At 38.4% G+C, this 24,033-nt stretch overlaps 3 protein-coding genes and 1 non-coding gene across 5 annotated transcripts; 3 read left to right on the forward strand and 1 right to left on the reverse strand.

The window, feature by feature from the left end:
* Positions 1 to 2,879: 2,879 nt before the first annotated feature.
* scpp1 (secretory calcium-binding phosphoprotein 1) lies at positions 2,880 to 7,925 on the forward strand. 2 transcript variants are annotated; one of them, XM_047366167.1, is made up of 9 exons: positions 2,880 to 3,037; positions 3,371 to 3,425; positions 3,740 to 3,784; positions 5,579 to 5,632; positions 5,726 to 5,752; positions 5,875 to 5,916; positions 6,953 to 6,994; positions 7,079 to 7,138; positions 7,223 to 7,925. In XM_047366167.1, the coding sequence occupies exons 2-9, from the start codon at positions 3,372 to 3,374 to the stop codon at positions 7,718 to 7,720; spliced, it is 822 nt and encodes a 273-aa protein (XP_047222123.1). In that variant the 5' UTR covers positions 2,880 to 3,037; position 3,371; the 3' UTR covers positions 7,721 to 7,925. The 2 variants fall into 2 exon arrangements, with proteins under 2 accessions (XP_047222123.1, XP_047222124.1); XM_047366168.1 differs by having other exon boundaries at positions 7,226 to 7,925.
* A 681-nt stretch (positions 7,926 to 8,606) lies between these two features.
* trnai-aau lies at positions 8,607 to 8,680 on the forward strand. Its single transcript has one exon. It is a non-coding gene; the product is annotated as a tRNA-Ile (tRNA).
* Positions 8,681 to 9,400: 720 nt separating this feature from the next.
* On the reverse strand, positions 9,401 to 13,969 carry aptx (aprataxin). Its single transcript, XM_047366028.1, has 7 exons — positions 13,689 to 13,969; positions 12,792 to 12,838; positions 12,298 to 12,576; positions 12,155 to 12,214; positions 11,840 to 12,066; positions 9,925 to 10,028; positions 9,401 to 9,819 (listed from the first exon to the last, which is right to left on the reverse strand). Exons 1-7 carry the CDS (start codon positions 13,816 to 13,818, stop codon positions 9,662 to 9,664), a joined length of 1,005 nt encoding a protein of 334 aa, XP_047221984.1. The 5' UTR covers positions 13,819 to 13,969; the 3' UTR covers positions 9,401 to 9,661.
* Positions 13,890 to 23,540, forward strand: dnaja1 (DnaJ heat shock protein family (Hsp40) member A1). Its single transcript, XM_047366027.1, has 9 exons — positions 13,890 to 14,026; positions 16,248 to 16,400; positions 16,492 to 16,684; positions 18,235 to 18,339; positions 20,226 to 20,453; positions 20,547 to 20,661; positions 21,074 to 21,189; positions 21,460 to 21,560; positions 21,935 to 23,540. The coding sequence occupies exons 2-9, from the start codon at positions 16,269 to 16,271 to the stop codon at positions 22,166 to 22,168; spliced, it is 1,224 nt and encodes a 407-aa protein (XP_047221983.1). The 5' UTR covers positions 13,890 to 14,026; positions 16,248 to 16,268; the 3' UTR covers positions 22,169 to 23,540.
* The last annotated feature ends 493 nt before the right edge of the window (positions 23,541 to 24,033 follow it).

Raw genomic sequence — 24,033 nt, forward strand, 5'->3', positions numbered from 1 at the left:
GAATGCGTGGAGGAAAACTCACACAGCACAACACCGTACACAATCCCCGCATTAACACATAAATGTAGCATCATGATTTGGGGATGATTTCAGCTGGTAAAGGAAGGCTGCTCGGAGTTTGATAGGAAGGTGGATGGAGCAAAATACAAGATCATGGAATAGGCTACAAAAGAGTGGGCCAGAACTTCATCTTCCACCAGGAGTACAAATACCCAGACATACAGTCAGACATACAATGCAATAGTTTAGACCAAAACATATTTGTGTGTCAAGATCAGTCAAGGTCCAGTGCTAATTCCAACCGAGTATTTGTGGCAAGGCTTGAAAATGGATGTTCAGTCGCACTCTCCTTTCAATCTGACTGAACTTTAGGTCTTTTGCAAAGAAGAATGAGAAAGAAATCAGTGTCTGGATGTAATTGCAGTGAAATGTAGTTCTACAAAGTATTGATTTAGGAGGCTAAATAAAAATACATTCCACAGTTTTTAACAAAGCTGGGTAATCCAGGTCCAGAAGGTAAAAATCCTGCCTAGTTTTCCTTCATTCTGTTCAATTAACCAGGTGATTAGTCCCCGTCTATGTTGTGAAGCTGGAAATGCAAATGGTCGGGAATAATCTCTGAACAGGCCTTTTACTTTCTGGACCTGGATTACCAAGCTCTGGTCTTCAGATTTCCTATGTAAAAAAAACAAGAAAACTATTCCTTCCACTTAACAATTTTGCACTAGTTTGTGTTGGTCCATGACTTAAAACCCCAATAAAATACATGTAAGTGAGTGGTTGAAACATAAAGTGTGGAAAATTTAATTTAGTCTGGATACTTTTGACAGAAGTCAGTCAGTTGGACAGAGCTTAATGTTGGCCACTAGATGTCACTCCATACCGAGACCGCACTCCTGATGAATTAAGTAACAGTTTGAGATGATGGAAATAATGATGGGTATAGTCTTTAAAGTCCCTGATAGAGCAGAAGCGAAAAGTATAACCATTGTTTTGTGCAGATGTTTAGAGAATAGGCCTCAGATAGCCAGGTTTGTTTGTGGGAAGCAGGGTGTGTGGTTTAGAAAAAGCTGCTTTGTGCAAACAGGAACAATTTAAGACCTTAATCTCATACTGGGTCATTACAGCCTGAAAGAGCTGTGTAATCCTAGGAAAACACATTGAGGAATAAAAGGGTGTACAGCTGTGCCACTGACTAGGTGTAGCAGGTAATAGGACATAAACATGCTCAAAAGCTACTACATGGATAGGAACATAAATGATATAAAAGATAATCTAGGACATTTTTTCTGCATACATATGTGTCTATGGATGCATATACCTTTGAGCGTATGGGACAAGGAAGAAGCTTCCTCCATAGGGCAGCTCCTCTCACCATTAGAGACAGAGGGCGAGGGGTTAGCTAATGTGTTCAATCTCAAATTGATAAATGGGAAATGGAATAAAGTCTGTAAAATGTATGTATATATATTTATTTATTTTGAAAAACACTTAAATTCCATATTTTGCAGACATTCCAACATTGCATCAGAACCCTGTACATGGCTACATAAAAAGTAAATATGAACCTTGAGGCAACCTAAATCTTTTTCAGACATTAGAAAACTGGGCCCAATACTGTGTAGACTGCCACACAACTATATCAATACAGAATTCAAATGGTTTTTAACCAAAGTACTATTAAGAGTAATATCCAGGACACTGATCTTGAGAGAATTACTACAAATTCTGAGCTCCTAATTAATTACTTTATTCGTGCATTGTTTAAGGTACAAATATTTCACTGTATTCATGCCTCTGCAATAAGACTTTACATTAGGTTGCTTTTAAATCTCAACAAAATGTTTAACATCAGGGTGTGGTCATGAGTACAGAGATGGAAATCCCTCATACATGTATGCACATAAGAGAAGGATCCTATATTTGTTAAAGTAACATACAGACCTCTGCTATACAGCCTGTATAGGTCCATCTGCATCGGTTGCATAGTGTGTGTGGTTGAACAGGACAATATTAAAACTGTCCCCTTTGGAGTGAACAGATATTGTTGATGGTCTGTGTGCTACAACAACCATCAATCATCCTCCATCCCACTCCTGCCCTGTGGTTTTGGTGGCTTGCTTCAGACTGCTGAACATCCAGGCTAATTGCAGGTTTCATCCACTAAGAACAACTCCAGTGCGGGGATAAACATGAAATTTTGTATTCTTATTTTGGGTCTGACCATATAAGGACATCCTGGAAGCACTTACCAGCCTTGGGGAGAAAATATAGACTTCCAGTAGGGCTCCGTACTGTACATGCTTTATTTTTAACAATGAGTCATATTTCCGACCATACTCCGCCTAGTGTACAGTGTATCAGTCCTAATGTAAGTTTCTGACCTTTAATCCTCATAGTTTGTGTCAGTAATACAAACAGTAATAAAAAAAAAACAACAATGATTTTGATTTTCTTGAGGTAGAATTATTGAGACAGACACTTGTAGCTCTTTTTCTACCTCTGCCTTGTAATTTATTATATGAAAACAATCAAAACTTCACTTGGCAGCTCAGTGCATGTGCTGCACTGAGCTGCCTGCCCCTCTCAGAGTGGGTGAGTTTGTTTTTTCAGCAGACCACAAACCTATGGTTTGGTCAGCTAAATTATGCTTGTCTTTAGACATGAGAGGGGGTGGAGTAAATTTATGAGAGTGAATGTGTATTTCTTTGGCCCTGCAATCATCATCATCATTATCATCATGCCAGTTTTAGTTTGTTTTCAGCTCACTTTGTGGGACAAATACACCTTCATGCGTCTACATCACACAGACAGAGAGAGAGAGCCGGAAGGAAGTGATGCAATCATCCCAATTGAGTATTTATATATACAGTAGTGTTTGGGGTGTTGTAGCATTTCCATACATCGTGGATCAACAGCCAGCTTAGCTAAAAAGCTCAGAACAGGCATTGGATTTTACTTATTGCCATTGTCTTCACTGTACCTGGGCCGCTGCTGATTTCTCCTATTCGGACTACTTTATCTGAGGGATAGAAAGGTAAATTTATTGGCATTATTCGCACATTGTGCTTTTAAGTTTAGCTTTCCGATTGGTCATTTCTGTTATCTGTGTCAGAGTCTCTGTCAGTCAAACGGCTCAAATTAGTCTGTCTTATTCTTAAGTGTTTTAAAAGCAATGTTGCTGTGCTTAAAATACACAGAATGAAGACATTAGTTTTATTAATTCCTAATTTTTTTATGTTGAGGCTTGCCACTAAATAGTTAGAATGTAATCGATTGGAACAGAATCCATTTACTTTGTTCAACTGAGCACTCGGTAAATAAGATTAATTAAATTAATTCCTATAACACTTTCGTTCTTCTGTTACAGAATGAAGGTTATCATTATGACATTTTTCCTTATTGGAGCAGCTTTTGCTAACCCAGTAAGTATGAAACTCGCTAAAAAGGCAAGATTCTCGAAACAGGCCAGCATTTCTGAAATATAATTGACTGACTGATAATTGGTTTACTTTCAATTTACATAAAAATATTCTGTCCATAAAAATGAAACACCCTTGACAACCTGTTTGTTTTTATTTAGTATTAGTATTCCGGTGGGAAAATGTTACAGAAACAAGCCTAAAGTCCTGTGCTCTGATGTTCCTATTTGGTGATATCTACTTAATGAAACAGCAGTAACCTTATGCATATCTGGGTATTTTTTCCTTGTGATGATCTCCTTGTTTTATTCTTACAGATTTTACACAACAGTTTGGTATCAACTGAATCTGAATCAAACTCTGTAAGTATTACTGGAAAAATGATTTCCATCATGCTCCCCAAAACTTAATTACCCTGAACCCCCAACCTCTCCAGAGCTGTTTCACTGTTTTCTACTGCTAGATGTAAATCTTGATGCAGACAGGATCACTCATCTTAGGTGCTTGCATAGTTGTTGCTTCTTCTGACAGAAAAATAATAAAATGAAGGGGTGCATATAATCCACTATTTTCTATACCTTGCTAATATGTTAACTTGAATATTGTATTGGCTGAAAGGCTTTAACTCAGTTTTAAATGCACCATGACTGAGCTGAGGGGAAGGCTCAACTGTCAGGATTGCTCTCTGCATCAAGAGAGGCAGCTCCCAAATGGGACTAAAAACAGTGAAAGCAGATTTAAAAAAGCAATAATCTTGGAATGTATTCCACTGGTCATAGCTTAAATTTTGTTAAAGAAGCATGTTAAAGAAGCCAGACTTTGTCAAAATGTGTAACTGTTGCAGATTTTAACTGAGTTGTACCAATCCCAACTTCTGAGTGTCTGTGGGAAAGGGAGAAAAAGGCTTCCCTTAGGAAAAAAGGGGATGATTTTCAGTAAAAAAACTATAATTGAGGATTCTTTTACAGGACCTTCAGTCTACAATTAATGTAACATTAGTCCAAACCCATGCAAAGATTGTAAGCCTTTACTCACAAAGATCGCTAAAAGAGCACTGCTTCCGTCTTTTAAACTAAAAAGTGATTAAGATACACTTGTGGCAGTTTTTGATATGCCTGTTAAGGCTAGATGCCCAGGGTGCCATTCTATCATAGGGCGGCATTGCTGCAAAGATTTGTATCCCCCCTCTGTTGTCCACAACGTAAGCACTGTAAGAAAATATGGTCATACAACACTGGGATGTTAATGGAATTGATGAGGCTCAAGTTTGACGCTGAACAAAATAAATATTTCACAATATTTGGAATCTGCACACCTCTTGCTCAAGATCTATAATAGAAAGATTAGTAAAGTCTAATAGAATATTCTACACCAAACAGAATCTCTAAAAGACAGTTTAAGATTTATGAAACATTTATTTGTGAAAACAAGAAAAATAACATTTTTAGAAATCAGGACAAATTCAATCTATAGAAAGGCAAAATCTGGCTGAATAGTACTGCATTAAGTATAGATTCTCTAAAAGACAGCTTTGACCTAAAAAGGCTATTTTTGAAAGTATGTTTTAATTTTGTTATAAAATAAGTACAAAATTAAGTAAGTATAAAATTAGTAAAACATTTTAGTATTTGTCGTAAAATATAATACTGAAAATAGTCTGTGAATATGAAATGCTCAGCACCCTCACTTCACCAAGTTTCACCCTGAAAGTTCAGGGTAATAAAAGTACTTCTCCCCTACCTTTGACAAAAGTCCCAGCAAACAACTGTGCTACCTGGAATAGGTTCCTGAAGCAGGAACTCTACTCATTTTTAATCTGCTAACTGCCTGGGGCTGGTGTTTTAACAGTGCTTTGAAGGAACCAGACCACACGATAATTGGTTTTATTGGAAGTGAATATGCATTCCTCTAACAGACTGAGCAGGAAGCCTAACTATAGGTGTGGTACAGACCTCAAGACAATTCCCAATGCAGACATTATATTGTTTATATGGAAGTATATCTGTTTTCACATATTTATGCAGCAATAGCTCTGCCTGCGTCTGTGCTTGTCATGAAGGAGGCTTTTAATGAATGTTTTGGTTGTTGATATTGCAGTCATGATGTATAATTAAATCTAATTAAAACTACTGGGGGTGTGCTCATTTCTTTTCCAGACTGAAAGTTTGTCCATTTTAGAATCTTCTGAAAATAACACATCAGAGCTTCAGGTAAAATATATATTCATTAAAGTTCAGAAAAAAAACATTTTTCCCCACTTTTCAATTAAATGGTTATGTTTGTTTTTACTCTTTGGGATGCAGAGCTCTGAGGAAAGCACCTCCAATCAGGTGAGTTATTTTGAATTCCAGATATGCTTGATCCATGAACAAAGTATATTTAAATGGTTTATGTGGTATAACTCTGAAACTTTCTGAAATGTTGTGCTATTAATGTATCTTTTTGTAAACAGAGTTCAGAGTCTGAATCAGCAGAATCTACTTCAGAGGACAAAGTATGTGCATTAATCATTCATATTTACTGTCTACTCACTATAGAGTCCTCAATCTCCTGCATCACAGATGATATTTATTAGTTCACACGTTAACTATTTTATACATTTAAAGGTTAGGAGAAAACTTGCAGACAACTCTATTAACTGTTACAATTAAACTGGATCATAAGAAATAAAGAATGAAACTATATAAAGTGCCCTGCAAAAGTATTCAAACCACTTTCAGTAATACAGAGGGGATACAATGTAATAGACCAATAGGTAAGTGCATATATATATATATATATATATATATATATATATATACATGTATATATCACTTTTTTCTTTTGTTACAAATAAAAAAATTAGAGTACTTTGTAAAAATACATTTTGCTGCTATTCCTATCAACTTTGATCAGTCTCTATGCCCCTGGTCAAGAAAAGCATCCCCATAGTATGATGCTGCCACCACCATGTTTCACCATGAAAACACTGTGTTCAGGGTGATGTAGAGTTTTCCTTTTCTGCCACCCTACTTTATACTTTTCCATAACTTTATTCCTGACCTATGTGGTGTGATCCTTCACCTTTATAATGCTGTTTGGTGTCTATTGTCCAATAACCAACCCCCAGAGCCTTCACAGAACAGGCTATGAGAGTAAGTTATACTCTGTTTACTATTTAGGTGTATTCGAAGGGGGTTTGGTTGCATGAATTTCATTTAGGAGTATGATAGTCTAGGGAGCTGACTAGAGAGGCATGTCAACATTTTCTTTAGTGTTATTTGTTACAATAATTAAAAACCATATACATTTTCCTTCCACTTCATACCTATGTGCTACTTTGTGTTAGTCTGTCATGTAGAATCCAAATAAAACATATGGAAGTTGGTAATGTAATTAAATGTGAAGAGGGTCGAGGAATACTTTTGCCAGACACTGTCCATATTGCATACAACCCCAACTTTTAACTAAATACAATACATGCATACTGTTAGTTTTGCTGCACTGTTGTAAAACTTAAAACTTAAAATTGTGCTTGCATTCAAAAACAGACCTCCGAGGAGAGTGACAGTCAATCAGATGAGAATGATGGGGTAAGAGGAAATGAAAAATAATGGTTTACTAAATATTCTCCATAGCTGTCATTATGACTCACAAATTTCATAATCTCTGCTCAGATGGACTCTATGGATGAAACCAAAGATAATAGCATGGGCAGTGAGGAGAATGTTCGAAAGGTTGGAGAAAACATTTTATACTTGCTTGATTTTAAATTATATAATCCCACTTGGGTATAACTGTGCTCTCTTTAAACCCTGCAGCAGAATTGGGTGAAAGTGTTTGCGAGTGTTGTCAAAGGAGTGAGTGCAGAGGACAACACAAGCACGGAGGTCAAAGGTCACCTAGAATCCCTCAGCAATGAGCTGAGCGATAAACAGCAGACTGACACCAAGACAGTTCAGATCCGCACCAACCAGCCACTGTTGGAACAGTCCACCGACAGCAGCGACACCAGTGACAGCGGCGATGTTACGACTGCTGCGAGCGACAGCTCTGACAGTACCAGCAGCGAAAGCCAAGAGAGCCAGGAGACAAGTGACAGCAATGACAGCAGCGCTGCCAGCAAGAGCACGGAAGACAGTAATGCCAGTGACAGCGCCGAACTGGAACAAGTCAGGGCCAAAGACTGTGTGAACAGTATGCAGAGCTGTGAAAGTGAGGAGTATTTTCTGCAGAGTATAGGAGACGACGCCCATTCCCCAGGGGAGCATATGATGGTGCCAGACGAGGATGACAGAGAGCTGAGGCTCAGAAGATGATGAAATGCAACCTTTATGTTGTCATATCTGAGTTTTATTTAATGACCAGCTTAAAGACTAACGAATGTTCTCCTCTGAACATTGATTCTGGCCAAATGCTACCAGCCGCTGATTCACTCTTATATGTGAAAATTACTGTGACAATATAACCTACACATGTACTTTGCTTTAATATGTCAAAAATAAAATTTATATTACCATTGTATTCAGGTCTGTTGCGTTGCCAATTAGACATGCACACTATTACACTGAGCCACAATATTAGTACACAGGACGTCCTATTTATAGAAATAGAAATATCCTTTGTCGTCTCTCTGTGGGAAAACTCAAGAATAATGCACCCATGTTCTTGTCTAATAAAATCTTGAACAAAGTAAAGAACTGCATTCACTTATTTGAATGCAAAAAAACACCTGCTAATAGGAAAGCTGCAAAATTTATGCTGTGCCTTGTGGTGATGCTTTCATATAGCAACATAAAAAATTATCCAAGTTTCTTGTAAAACTATTGATATCCCTTAAAATTTTGACAGTATGTCATGTAACAGCCACAAACTTCAATATCTTATTGAAAATTGACAGGTCAACACATTGCAGTGCATAATTGTAAAGTGTGGTTTTTTAACATTTTTTATTAATATCAATTTGATTCGTCTTCCATTGACTATCTGACTGTATGTTTAGGGCAATGACTTGTATAGCTTTCTTACTGACACTCTTCCATAAAGGCCATCTTAGTGGGTTTGCAATCGTGTCATATGCTTTCCATTGACTGATGAACAGTGCTCCGTAAGATGCTTGTGGTGCTGTTTTATGTGTCAGTTCCACGGGACAATTGTACTTTTTACACGTCAAGTTGTATAACTTCCTTGACAGTTTATACATAAGGCCGGTTAGCTCAGTTGGTTAGAGCGTGGTGCTAATAACGCCAAGGTCGCGGGTTCGATCCCCGTACGGGCCAATTGTTTCTTTTGCTCATAAACTAGTTTATTCAATTTCCGTGGTTTCACCATGTCAGTTTAATATACCATGACGCTCGTGGACACTTTTTACTCAGAAACTTTGTGCCACGTTTCTGTATCACTTAATCCTGTTGTTTGAAAATGTTACCACTAGATGGCGACAATGGGTAATTATGTTAATCCTGCTTTTTCCCATTGTCAAGAATTCATCCTATTGGTATATATTACTATTATTATTAATACATTTTAAAGGATCCTCCTTAGTAAAGTTCTATCCACAGAGCAAAGCTCAAGTGAGTGATTGTTTGTAATTGACGTCTTGGAGGACACTTGTAAGGTAAAATATCAAAAACAAGAAAAACATGTTGGTGATGCTTGTAAAGTCTTGTTAAATAAGTAAAGTTAAACTATACTGTATTTGCAAACACAGCTGCATTATACCATTCTGGATGCTATTCAAGCACTTTTTGATCATTATTTGTGTGCAAACTATAAATGTAACTGTTGAAGCACAGCATATCTGAAATAATACAAACACATTTTCAGATATCCACTGGGAAAAACAGCAAATTAAATATATTTCTATAGCATTTCAAACTATCACAACTTCTGCCTTCAGGATGGCATAAAGCATCACAGTTTTCTGTCAGAAAAAGGGCAGCCTACGTTTCACAGACATTGCGAATAAAATACATACTTTGAGAAGAAAGAACAAAGCATTTAGTTTTTAGAAAACTTTTATTACATCATATTTAACAACCAAACCTGTCTGAAAATGTACAAACGAAAAAATATTTAGAGTCGGTCCACATTTGACTTAGAATCGACAAATGCTCTCTGGACAAGAAACATACTGATGTTGCTATTTTAAAAGATGTATAAACAAGTGACAAGTTTGATATTCGCTATAAATGTAATTTTTTTATCAAGCAGGCAAAAACACAATTAAACTTGTTTTTACTTCTATGTTTAAGGTCGTATTACTGTCTGGGAAAGTGAGATTTCAAGTGTTCCTTCAGAGACGGTATAGTGAGAAACTCCTTGTGGCACACATGGCAGCAGAGAGGTAGTTTCAACAACTCGCTGGTGCCTTCTTTAACAGAGACTTTTCCACTTGCTTCAAGCATCTGAATGACATCTGTAGGGAGAAGAAAAAACAAGCATTCTTGCAAATACTGTAAGCTAAGCAATAGAGTACAGTAAAATACATACAAAATGTTAACAAAGGTAAATTTGTTCCCACCATGAGAATCAATGAAGTAGTCTGTTGTGAAAGAGTTCCAGTGCTTCTTGTTCTTTAAACAAGGAGAGTCAAAGTCCTGGCTGATCACATGGAGGTGAATGTGACTGTAAGAGAGTGTAAACGAGTATTGAGTTTTACTTTAAAATACAGTGCCTTGCGAAAGTACTCGGCCCCCTTGATCTGGTCAACCTCTCGCCACATTTCAGGCTTCAAATATAAAGATATAAAATTCTATTTTTTTTGTGAAGAATCAACAACATGTGAGACACAATCATGAAGTGGAATGAAATTTATTGGATGTGTCAAACTTTTTTAATAAATAAAAAACTGAAAAGTGGGGCGTGCAATATTATTCGGCCCCTTTACTTTCAGTGCAGCAAACACACTCCAGAAGTTCAGTGAGGATCTCTGAATGATCCAATGTTGTCCCAAATGACTGATGATGATAAATAGAATCCACCTGTGTGTAATCAAGTCTCCGTATAAATGCACCTGCTCTGTGATAGTCTCAGGGTTCTGTTCAAAGCACAGAGAGCATCATGAAGACCAAGGAACACACCAGGCAGGTCTGAGATGCTGTTGTGGAGAAGTTTAAAGCCGGATTTGGATACAAAAAAATTTCCCAAGCTTTAAACATCCCAAGGAGCACTGTGCAAGCAATCATATTGAAATGGAAGGAGTATCAGACCACTGTAAATCTACCAAGAACCGGCCATCCCTCTAAACTTTCATCTCGAACAAGGAGAAGACTGATCAGAGATGCAGCCAAGAGGCCCGTGATCACTCTGGATGAACTGCAGAGATCTACAGCTGAGGTGGGAGAGTCTGTCCATAGGACAACAATCAGTTGTACACTGCATAAATCTGGCCTTCATGGGAGAGTGGCAAAAAGAAAGCCATTTCTCAAAGATATCCATAAAAAGTATCGTTTAAAGTTTGCAACAAGTCACCTGGGAGACACACCAAACATGTGGAAGAAGGTGCTCTGGTCAGATGAAACCAAAATCAAACTGTTTGGCCACAATGCAAAACGATATGTTTGGTGTAAAAGCAACACAGCTCATCACCCTGAACACACCATCCCCACTGTCAAACATGGTGGTGGCAGCATCACGGTTTGGGCCTGCTTTTTGTCAGCAGGGACAGGGAAGATGGTCAAAATTGATGGGAAGATGGACGGGGCCAAATACAGGACCATTCTGGAAGAAAACCTGTTGGAGTCTGCAAGAGACCTGAGACTGGGACGGAGATTTATCTTCCAACAAGTCAATGATCCAAAACATAAAGCCAAATCTACAATGGAATGGTTCACAAATAAACATATCCAGGTGTTGGAATGGCCAAGTCAAAGTCCAGACCTGAATCCAGTTGAGAATCTGTGGAAAGAGCTGAAGACTGCTGTTCATGAACGCTCTCCATCCAACCTCACTGAGCTCCAGCTGTTTTGCAAGGAAGAATGGGCAAGAATGTCAGTCTCTCGATGTGCAACACTGATAGAGACAAACCCCAAGCGACTTGCATCTGTAATTGCAGCAAAGGGTGGCGCTATAAAGTATTAACACAAGGGGGCCAAATAATATTGCACGCCACACTTTTCAGTTTTTTATTTGTTAAAAGTTTGACACATCCAATAAATTTCATTCCACTTCACAATTGTGTCCCACTTGTTGATTATTCACAAAAAATTAGAATTTTATATCTTTATGTTTGAAGCCTGAAATGTGGCAAAAGGTTGAAAAGTTCAAGGCGGCCGAATACTTTCGCAAGGCACTGTATATGCAACATGAAACGTGTGATATTTTCCTAAGAAAACACAAATTCTAACTGAAAAAGTATTAAATGTTTAACAAAAATGCCAAAGTGTAGCAACAGAACATTTAAATGGATGGATGGACGGACGGACGGATTTCCTTACCTCATACTTGGGATAGCGTGGTAACCTGAGCGGAACCGCAACGTGCTTGAATCTGGACATTGCTGGATCATGCGGTCAGCAACCTGCTGCATGTGTTTCAGAAGATCATAGTGCTCTGTACGTAAAGCTTTTAGGCTGGGAATCGACTGCCATGGAAGGACTAACCAGTGGTAGCGAGCTTTAGGGTATTTGTCTATAATCACAACAACCTTATCATCCTTGTAAACCTGAAATACAGAAATAGGTTCAGTAAAACAAATCAGGCTGTGAGCAAGCATGATAGTGGTTTCATATCATTTTTTGTAAGGCATTGACCTGCATCTGAGGATCTAGCATTGAAGTCTTCAGGCCTTGGCTCCAATGTCCAACATTTTCCTACAACAAATGAGGGATCAACAATGTTTACATTAAATATGGATAGACATGCAGCAGACTCTCGAGGACATTTTTTTCCTCACCTTTGTTTTTGTGTTTTCTCCAAGACTGACTGATGGAGAGCCACTTCCGTTCTTTTTTGCAGCTTTCAGAGTCTGAACATTTCTCTGGCTGTTGCTGTCCTTCGATGTTTCCTCTCTTGGTCTTTTGGTGCTGCTATGGTGGCCAGTGAGATCTTCTTTGAACTGTACGGTGTATGGGTAAAGCTGATTCACAACATGGAGCGTCTGCCCAGGCTTTATTCTGACCTCATTGTCTTTCCCTACCACCACAGAGTCTACTGATGTGGGGTTCAAGCCCAGCTTTATAAAAAAAAAAAAAAAAAAAAGTAAGAGAGGTTTGAACGTTGGTTCATAAGCAGCATATGAAGTCATTTAAATAAAAAAAACTCAATGTTTCTGCAGGAAGACATACAAATACCAAGCACTACTGAAATGTTTTAATCAGCATTTTTATCTGAATATTAGCCATGCTTCTGTTTTATTAGTGGGTTCAAATCAAAGATTCACAGTCTTACCTGTTTAACCTTGACATAACCTTTGTTGCATTCAGCTTTCATTTCAACTGGGTAGGAAGGGACAGCATTCAATCAGGTAAGAGCCCAGTTAGAAAACATGTCTTTACATTGGTATCACTATACATTCACAGAACATAAAATAGATGCTGGTCATTTTGCAGCCTTCATCATTTTGTACTTTCTATACTTGACTTTTTAAGATACAAAAGGGAACCACTTTCTACTTCTGCTCTGACAATGGCTAATTGTGAAAGCAGGTCTGAAATCGTTTTAAATTCTATTAAAGTCCACTTTAATAGATTAATAAATAATAAATTCAATAAATGCATCTTAGAGTTCCGAGAGATTATGATCCCTGATCAAACCAAATATTTTCATCAGTTAACTGATCAAAACAAGCTTAGAACCCGACTCAATGGAAACCGGTTGTAATAAGTTTCCAGAAAATACTATACCATTAAAATAAATGTAGGATTAAAGCATTGTATTACTATTTAATCCCATTACTCATTACAACGCAGTGGTTAAGTGCATACAAATAGTAAGCAGTAAAATATGGGGCACAAATTAGTGAAGAGGTAAATTAACCAGGAGCCAATAAAGATAAATAGGGAAAGATATTTTTATTTAAAATATGACTTGAAATAGTTAGCACCAATCCCTATTTTGCCTGCTACTAATTTACCTGTTAGTGTTTTATTAGTGACTTAAAGACCTGGCATTGTTACATCATATTATGTTTTTGTTTTGTTTTAAAATTGTGTTCGCTCACCTTTTCGTGATAATAAATGTACTAACACCACTGCTATTAAACTTTTTTATCAATACAAGGAGCAGAAAGTACTGTGGAATAAGCACCCTCGTGTTAGCATACAAACTGATGTTGACTATTGTTACCTTGCTGCCGGGAGCATTTCTTGTCTTTAATAGTCGTTTCTGGGCCTCGCCCCACGACAACCGCCTGTAAATGCGGTAGCTGAATTGGTTTATGGGAACCCTCCTCGCTGATAAGCCAGCAAGAAGGCATTTTATCATTTTTTTTTTAACGTTTTTTTTTTGGTTTTTTTTAAGTTAGCAACGTTTACATCGCAGCCCCCGCTTGAAGATGATTATGCTAACTTCTCGCGAGATTATAAGGTGAACGGGGGTTGGAGTGTTTTCGCTTGGCACGCGGGTCAGAAGATTCTGGAAGAAAGGCTTTGCTGTGAGGCTGCCGCTTGTTCTCTTCTTAAAAGGTTGGAAAACGATTATTATCACACTTGTTTTATATGTGTCACTGTCAGCTCTGTTTAGTTTGGCCAAAGGCCGAAAGAACAACTTAGCTAGCATTTTAGCTTTGACCTGGCCAAGTAGCTGTATTAGCTACGAAGGGCCTCATCAGTTTCGGTTAAGTGCCGATCTAAGCAACGCTTTTTCCTGCGATGGTGTGGAAGTTTATTACCCAGAATCATTACATCATCTATAATCGTTGAAACACTGGTAACTGCCCCAGACACATTCAACCAAAGAGTCATTTAAAACTAGTTTCACCTGTGTTGTTGTTATTATGAATCGAAACTTAAGCTTACCATGACACCCAGATGCAACCTAACGACTATGGGCGCATTCTATCAATCTCTTAACAAAGCTTTTAACAACCAATAATGACCAAATCCTTCATAAATGCATCTGGTCATAAACAAGCAGCTGACAAATCATAAAAATGAAGTCAAACTTTTGTGGAAATTATTTGCGTTTTATTATATGAAAGAAACCTCAGTATGATTTAATATAAATCGGTCATTATTAAATTCATATTCGGCATCTCAGAAGCGCTAGCACCTGTTAGAGAATCAACCCTGAGAAAATAAATATGTTCTCGTATTAATTGGTGTGTTGATGAAACGTTCAAAAGGCTTGTATGTCAGGATAAACAAGATCATGTGTGTAGGATAAAAAATTAAGAAAGTTACAGCATTTTAAACATCGAAATTCCGTAAATAACAAAATAACCCCAAAATGCTTGTTTCAAAATGTACTTTAGCTGCTGCAGGGTAAAGTCCAACCAATCTAACATGGGTGTTTTGCTTTTTAAGATTAGAATAAACACCAGTAGGTTGATTTCTAACTCTTTTTAATCAAGCCAAGCTTTAGCCTTCAACATAGAATTTTTTTTTTTTTCATCATTAAAAACACCGCCAAAGATTATTCTGCCATGAAATAAAGGTTGTATTTCTTCAGTATGTTGTCATTTGATAAGTGTTTTTTTTTGGGGTTTTTTTAGGTATGCTTGCAAATTTGTCGCCCTTCTGTCTGTAGGTTGAAAGATAAGCTAGTTACAGAGTTTTAAAAGGTGGAATTCTGGGATAATTTACATTAAAACCTGGAAAATGTTGTGACCTCAAAATTACTACTAACTGAAGAGACATTCCGCTTGTATTTTCTTTCAAATCAGACATTATAGTAGAATACTGATACTAAAATATAAATTATTTCCAGATTTAGATGGAAACTGAAACCTTTGTGCAAGCTACTTCTAGCTCATGGATCAAATTAGTTGATTTTTATTTCTATATAGGTACTTGAAAACAAGATTATTTGGTTGGTTAAATAACTTCCACTCATCTTTGGGTAAACCAAACAAAGATTTGTCAGACCAAACACGTTAGCAATAATGTTTGGCCATGGTAATAACGGGAAAGAAAAACTTAAGTAACAAAATGTTCTAGATATGTTTAAGTTTGAAATAGTGCCGTGCCTTGCTGTAAGTCTTTTTCCATTATTGATGATTATTATTATTAACAATATTGTTTCATTGGCAGTTTTTTTTTCTTAACTAGTTATTTCTTACTATCTTTTTTCAAACAACATTTGAAGTTTCTGTCAAGTTCTGTTGTTCATGACCAGCTATTTAAAAGATGTGAATTATATATTGCTATTTTGACACATTTAGAAATGTTAAGCTTTTCAATGTTAAGCATTTGAGGATATCCTCACAGAGGGAGTTAAATTAAGCGTTTTCATTTCTGAATCGGCATTTTTCAATGAATCTGTTTGTTTAAAAATATATATTCAGTGCTTATTGTTGACAATACTTAGAGTGAAGAAATAAACTCCCTGCTGAAGCAAATTTAAATAGATCATGCATATGTATAACTTGCCTCCTCCAAGCCTCGGTGTTTTAATCTTAATGGATTTTACTAGCATTTAAAGCTCTTGGAGATGGGCAAGATGCACTTTTCACTGGGTACTGGTTCAGGTCCTGGTATTTTTGGACTGGAAGAGGTTCTGAAGAGAAGCACTCAATTCAGACTGAAAGAACTGAAATTCAACGCAAATTGTGTTTTAAATTTCATTGAAATTTTGTCAATTCTCTCGTTCTGTGCACTGAGAGACAAAATATTATTTGGCAAAGGTCCTTTTATTGGGTACGATTTTTAAACTCCGATGTTTTTATTTTCTCTTTACATCTGCTAGGCTTACCTGGTAGAGGCAAAGATGGTGAAGGAAACGGGCTTTTACGACACCCTCGGTGTTAAGCCCAATGCAACTCCTGATGAACTTAAGAAAGCCTACCGCAAATTAGCCTTAAAATATCACCCTGACAAAAACCCCACTGAAGGAGAAAAGGTATGTCCCTTTGTCTTTGTTGTTACAACTAGAACCACAACAGCTCTGCCAGAGATGTTTTTCAGCCCCGTTGGTTTGATTTCCCCTGAAGTTCAAACAGATCTCGCAGGCATACGAGGTGCTATCAGATGCCAAGAAGAGAGAGGTGTATGATCGTGGAGGTGAAAAGGCTATAAAGGAAGGAGGAACAAGCGGCAGCGGCGGTGGTGGCGGTTTCACATCGCCCATGGATATCTTCGACCTATTTTTTGGTGGAGGTAGTCGGATGCACAGAGAGCGAAAAGGTGAGAGCAAATGTTTGGAAAAGCTTACAGTGGCTTTGGAATCGTCTAAATAAGTGACATCAAGGTCCTGTTGTATCTCTAAATAATAAAAAAATATGTCTCGAGTATTTACCAACCGATGCCTCTGAAACGTTTCTGGTAGGATTTCATTTTACCTTTTGTTAAGAAGTCCCAAATGTGTGGTAAATTTCTGCCTTCTGAACAGTAAGAAAGATGAGTGATGAGAGCATCAGATGCTGTTTGGGATTTAAGTTAAATCTGTTTTTATTTTATTTTGAGAAACAGGAGAATCATTTTCTGAGTTATGCCCTCTGGTATCGGCCTTTGGTCCAGAGATATACTTTTATAAAAAATAAGACGTGGCTAAATCCGTCAGCAGTTTCCATAAAATTGTCCTCCTTCTCTTCATCTCCTGCATGAAGATTTGAGTTTAACATTTTAAGCATTGCTGTCCTGGGAGCCACAATTATACATGCATTCACCCAAAGATGCTTCGAGGACAATTATTCAGGCAATACAAAAGGTAATGATGAGTGAATCTTAGGACACTCATAAGGACAGGAAGAGTTGTTCCTTACTTTCTTTTATAATCCTAATCTTTACTTTCATACACTGAGTTTTTCTTGGTATTTGCATTTTTTTTCCATTTGTCCATTTATATTAAATGTTAGTGTTTATACAGTTAAAATGGGCTGAAAATTGATGAAACAAATTTGAGTCTGGCAAGGTGTAGGAATATAAAGATGCATTGAGGATGCATGGTAATTTTATTCGGGCAAAACACAGAAAGACATGCACTGTCCAAATGCTAGACTGCCCAACTTACCAAGCATACTAACATCTGCACAGTTTAAACTTCCTGTCTGGACGGAGTTAAAGAGGTTTATATGAATTAATAGTAGAGTCTCTAGGTTGCTTGTGTGCAGTATGTCTAAATAACCTGGCTATTGTTTTATTGAAACCATACCCTGTATTATGGTTATGAAACAAACTTTAAGAAATGAATTTTACTCCGCACATTTTTCAATTTTGCTGTATTCACAGGCAGTTGGGTTCAACGGCCACTGACTGAAAAAGTTTGACTATATTGTTGAATACTCTTTAGTTCATTAGCATTTCTGTCGGTTGTACTTAGAAAAAATGATGCAGGATTTTATCAATAAGCTGTACTAATGTTTTAAACCAGTGATCGCAATAGTGCATTTTTTCAAAATCATGATGACCTTCAATCCAGAGTGAAGTATGTTAACGTCCTATTAGCTCTGAGTATATTCTAGTAATTCATAAGTTGTACGGTTTTGTTGATAATCAGTTTATTTATGATAAATCATTGAGTTTGAGGCGCCGTGTGATGTCCAGGTCGGCTGCTACAGTCCTCGACGCAGCTGACCTGGGTTCAATTTCTGACCTTCTGACCTTTACTGCATGTCAATCCATTTCTTAGTTTTTGTCCAAAAATATATGAATCATATATATATATATATATATATTTTTCAATTGGTTATTAAGGTGTTAAATGTTTGACAGTGATGTGTTTTATTCCACCACAGGGAAGAATATTGTTCATCAGATCACTGTGACCTTGGAGGATCTTTGCAATGGAGCAACAAGAAAACTCGCTGTGCAGAAGAACTGCATTTGTGAGAGATGTGAAGGTAAGGACGTCTGCAGTTTCCTTGTTAAAAATGGATCGAAGTTTTACACACATTGGTTTCATTCACTGAATGTTGATGTTTGTTTAATTTCAACACTAAAGCAGTCATTATTATTGACAGAACCTAATCCACCATTCCACGTCTGCAGTAAACAAACGATTTGGATTTCCATTGGATCCATTTAGCTTTCGATTTTGCTTCCTATTTGCTTTACTCGAATGCCTCTCTATAAATCTGCTTTACGAGTTTAGGGCTTTTCCACGTTGAACCTGGCGCATGCTGCATGCAAAAGCGGCTTTGCTCTGCACCGCGTAAAGCGCATGCTCGGCTGTGCTCGAAGTTTGGCACAATGCTGCACAGAGGACCGAGTGTTGCTCCCCAGTCGCTCCTCTGTCACGTTCTTTCACACATCTAGTATACACGCATCTTACATAAACTCCTGTAGAGTAGCAAGTAGGCAACACCTTCTTTTACTCCCTGTTCCTCTGTTCCTTCTTAATAGCAGGGCTGTAGCTAGTGCTTGTTTCAGCATCTGAGGGATGCCCCTGGCACTGGCGATGAAGGAACCTCCTGCTTGCCAGTTGAGGTCACCCCCTTTTTTTTGTGAAAGGCTGTACACTCCCGAGCAGAAATTTGTGGGGGCCATTAAACTCCCTTGAATTTGTGTGAGTCGCGAGCTGGAGAGAAAGCCTTGACGTCATTATCTGCACACTGTCAGGTTGTTTTGATTTTCCCAGCAGGTTTTTCAGCCCAGACACTCATAGAGATTCAGAAAACAGCTGATTGTCCAACTACAGTTCACATCAGTTTGGTTAATGCCGTCCAGTTTTGTTTGTCAGGATACCTTTTGTGTACAGATTTAGAATAAGTTGACGCACTCATTTTCTCTGCTGGTTAGTTATGCTGCAGTCCACCTTCATGAACTGGGAAAATGTGTTTCTAAAATTATAAAAATCAGCTGGAATCTCTCTAAAAAACGATTTCTACCTATTTTTGACAATACATAATACAGAAAAGGACTTGTTTTTAAAAAACCACTAAAAGACTGTTTTGATCAATCAGTTAAGGGGCAACAAACCTTGAGAACATAGAAGACCCCAAATCTTTAAACTTTGCTAAAATATCTTCTTTCTTTATCATTAAAAATAAACTTTAATCAAGATGAGAGAAGTTATCAATTGAAAGTTGGATTATCAAAAATGTGTATTTATGCTTAATTATTTAGCCTCATCTCAAAAAAATGAATATTGGGTTATCACAGGAAATCGGAGCAAACAAACTTTATGTAACAGTGTTTAATAACACAAACAAAATCGTAAGCAAGAAAGGTTCCTGTATTAAATTGCTAGATATGGTGCTTAAAGCCTCTCCTGTATGCACCATAAGCTGTGGAGGATCAGCATTCACACAATCGGCTCAGAAACTGCCCTTCTCAGATTCTCCTACTCTGTCCTCCTGCTACAACCCACAAGTTCACTAAGGTGATGTTTGTGTTTGGTTAATAACCCAGTCTCATATACAGTTGGACCGCTGTGTCATCACTCAGGTGGAGAATAACCTCTAGTTTCCACCACTTCTGAAACATCACATCTCGCAGGTTCGCCTTTGGCAGGAAATCTGTGGAAAATGTCTTAGAGCAGGGATGTTTTCAGCAAGCCGCTCAGCAGCAGACTCATCAAAACACGCAGAGGACTTATTATCTGAGGAGAAGGTGGAGGCTACTTTGTGTTCGTTTATCATATAAAATCACACTAAAAATACATCGAAGAAATAGTGATCATTTTTATGGCACTCCTGCCCTCCCCACCAATAAGATCAGCCTTTTTCCCATAGTTTTCCACAGTGCTGATGGCCTTTTTTTTTTTTTGTCTTCTTCTCCGCGGCAGGTCGTGGGAGTCGTAAAGGAGCCGCACAGATGTGCATGCCCTGCCACGGTACTGGAGTACAGGTGCGCATGCATCAGTTGCTTCCAGGCATAGTGCAGCAGGTGTCCACCGTGTGCCTCAACTGTCAGGGACAAGGACAGAGAATCAGCCAGAAGGACCGCTGCAAAACATGCGGAGGACGCAAGATCATGCGACAGAAGAAGATTCTGGAGGTTCACATTGACAAAGGTCTGGCTTTATGAGTCTTTCTCTCTGGAACAAGGTGTTGGTTAAAACAATGAAACAGACAGTTGAACTGGTGAGCTGATGTTTTTCCCCCAGGAATGAAAGATGGACAGAAGATAGTTTTTCACGGCGAGGGGGACCAGGAGCCGGGGTTGGAACCAGGTGACATCATCATCGTCCTCGACCAGCAGGAACATGCAGTTTTCACTCGGTAAAAAATAGTGTTTTTTTTTCTGGTCGTCATGTTGCTGATTTCCCCTCTGCAGGATTTTATTTTTACTTCAGGTGGCAAAGTGGGATTAGAGTCTTGGTTTCAACAGATGCGCTGACATTGTATATTACTTTAGCAGGATTTGCAGTAAACGTTTATCATCTATCCATCACAAGAGGTTGCAACAACAACAATCTGTATAAAAAATTAGGAAATTCTGCCAAGTTTTTATTTACAGAATATACCAGTAAAACAAATAACCAGTTATCTGCAAACAAACATCTGCATCTTTAATTATATTCACAGATAATTTGATTAATTTCATCGCTAGCAATAGCAACAATGGTTCATCTAGTCAAACATGCCAGCATGAAATGACCTTTGTTGTTGGACTTGTTTTTGTTGTCCTCAGGAGAGGAGAAGACTTGCTTATGTCGATGGAGCTGCAGCTGGTTGAGGCTTTATGTGGTTTTAAGAGACCGGTTCAGACACTGGACAGCAGAACTCTCCTTGTTACATCTCATCCAGGTAAACGTAACCATTAAACACACAGCAGCATGTGTGTCTCTGGTTTGAACATTAAAAATACTTTTTTATTTAGTTTGTTCATAAAGGTTCAAGTTTGTAACTGCATTGGATTTACATTGAAATATGTGTGTCGCCTGATCTAATGGAGTAGAACAATTGAGACTTATTTTTTTTTTTTACTGGTTCTGATTTTTAGTAGACCCTTGATGGAATGTCCCATCATGTTGTTATAACCAATCTCTGCTGCCCTCTTTGCATTTCTAACCACAGGGGAATTAATCAAGCCTGGAGACACCAAGTGTGTCCTCAATGAGGGGATGCCCATGTATCGCAGACCTTTTGAGAAGGGACGTCTTATTATTCACTTTTCGGTAAGAGCTGTAGAGCTTACGATTTATTTTCAGTTTTTAAAAAAAAGCATAGAAATCCCATCTGCTCCTTGACATCAGAGTAATGGAGCTCTTCCAGAGAATGATGCATTTCTGACAGTAAAAACGTGCAAATATTTAAGTAACATATCAGTATCTCACCAGTGGTTAAAGTCATTCAAAATCCTTTCCCCCCAAAGTCTCACTTTCCTCATGGGAAATTAAATGACCAAAGTGTATTTTCCCGATCATGTAAATAGCTGTGTAGGCCACAAACGGACTCGATCTCGGTCTGGTTGTGGCCTACGGTCCCACAGAATTACTTTTGAGCAGCCCTGTAGTTCTGGTATGAACCCTTTCATGCTTATTTCCACCAGGTGGTGTTCCCGCCCGCCAATTTCCTCCCCAAGCACAAGCTGAAGGAGCTTGAGCGCTACCTCCCTGAAAAGATGAACCCCGAGCAGACGGACAGCATGGACGAGGACCTATACATCTACGCTGACCTGGAAGACTGTGACTTGGAGAGCAGAAGAAGACACCGACATCAGTTCTACTACATGGACGAGGACGACTGTGCCAGCACGGGCGGCGTTCAGTGCCACACGTCTTAAGTCCCAGCTTGAGACTTTTGCCTATTCCAAAATCCCCACTTCTGATGCAAAGGCACCTTGTTGGATGTTTGTGCACATTTTCATCCTGTTGCTTTCTCTCACTTAAAGATTTCACTCTAGCTCAATCCAGAGTCTAGACTCCCTCTTAATTTGAACTAATAGTTTTTTTTTGGACTTGATCTTGGATTCCTCCTTCTTTCTGGGACCATATTTCCATCTTTTATTTTTCTAAAGCCCTGTGGTTAAACATGAGGGCTGGTATCACAGTGTGTTTAGAGAAAAAAGAAAACATAACTTGCATTTAAAGCATTTACACTAAAACCAATGCCAACATTGATTTAAAAACAGCCTTCTTTTATGTGGTGTTGCTTAATCTGTGGTTGTGAACAGCTCGTTTATGCCTCTGTTGGTTGTTTTTGAAGATCCACAGGTCAGGTGGAGAGGGAATACGAGGCAGTTGTGTGTTGAAACTTGATTTCATTTTTTTTTTACGCTGGCTTACCCTTTTTAAAGGGCTATTTTAGAACATTTCTAAACAATCTTAAAAATGTGACTGAAAGGGGTGAGTTTGAATGAAAGGGGGGCAGTATTGTTTCAGGTTCAAGCCACTAAATTGTAGATATTTCAGACTAATATTTAAGTTTAGTATTTTTGCTTCTTCTGAGCTTCAATACTGTCTTGGGTTTGATGTCAGATGTGATCTGTGTGTGTCAATGTTACTGAAGAAAGTGATTTACAGATGTTTTAAACCTTCTGGTTCTCTGGCGGCATCGGTTTCCTGGACAATTTGGAGATGAACGCCAACAGTTGTAAAAAATCCCCCTGGGTATAAAGTGCCTGGTATACCTACCTTGTCAAATAAAGATTAACCAATGTCAGGATTCTCAATGTAAAGGCATTATCTTCAAATCAGAAGTATATACTGCATTCAAATCTGAGATTTAGATGATAATTTAAAGCAGCAAGTTGAAGATTTAGATGTTTTGCTGTTGGTACCGAAGTTAATAATTGTGTCATCCTTGTGAAAAACCCAATCAGATCTTGGAAGGTTGCGGAGGGATTTAAATTTAGCAAGCTTGATACCTCATTGAAGTGTCTGTTTCAACGCCTTATAACTCAACTTGAAGTAACTTGATTATGCAGTGTCCTTTGTAGTGATGGTCATTGCCTTGGATGTTGTGTAACAGTTATGCTCCCAGAGGGCATCTTCAAGAGATCTTCTCTTAGAAGCAGGTTGATATTTGAGAGTCCTCAATGTATGAGGGGATGAAACTGAAATAAGTCGAGTATTAATTTAACTTGATCGATGTTCGGACCGAGAATGTGTGTGATCATGTTTTGTTAATAAATATTATGTTGGAGTCTTGTTAAACTGATTGTAATCACTTTATAGTGCCGTGCTGAACTCCACACTGGGCCCAGGCTGGGGTGAGATTCTCTATGTATAACCTTGAGTAAAACCTTCGTCCGCTGCCCTATCCTTTTTGCACCACTCCCTCATGGTTCCCCCTGCAGGTGGTGGGCCCACTGGGGGATGGCCATGCGTCTCTCGTTCGGGTTCGGCCCGCTTGGACCAACCCGGCCACCAGGCGCTCTCTGACAATCGAGGATCTCAGGCATTCCCTGGTGGAAACAGAGGCTAGGGACTCGGGGTTGGACTCTTTCATCACCCAGGCTGAAGTCACCGATGTGGCTAAAAAGCTCTGCAGTGGCAGGGCTTCGGCGGTGGATGAGATCCGCCCTGAGTACCTCAAGTCTCTGGATGTTGTGGGGCTGTCATGGTTGACACGCCTCTTCAACATTGCGTGGCGGTCGGGGTCAGTGCCTCTGGACTGGCAGACCTACATAAGAAGGGTGACCGGAGA

The sequence above is a fragment of the Girardinichthys multiradiatus genome, chromosome 5 (assembly GCF_021462225.1).
Source record: "Girardinichthys multiradiatus isolate DD_20200921_A chromosome 5, DD_fGirMul_XY1, whole genome shotgun sequence".
NCBI classification, from domain to species: Eukaryota; Metazoa; Chordata; class Actinopteri; order Cyprinodontiformes; family Goodeidae; genus Girardinichthys; species Girardinichthys multiradiatus.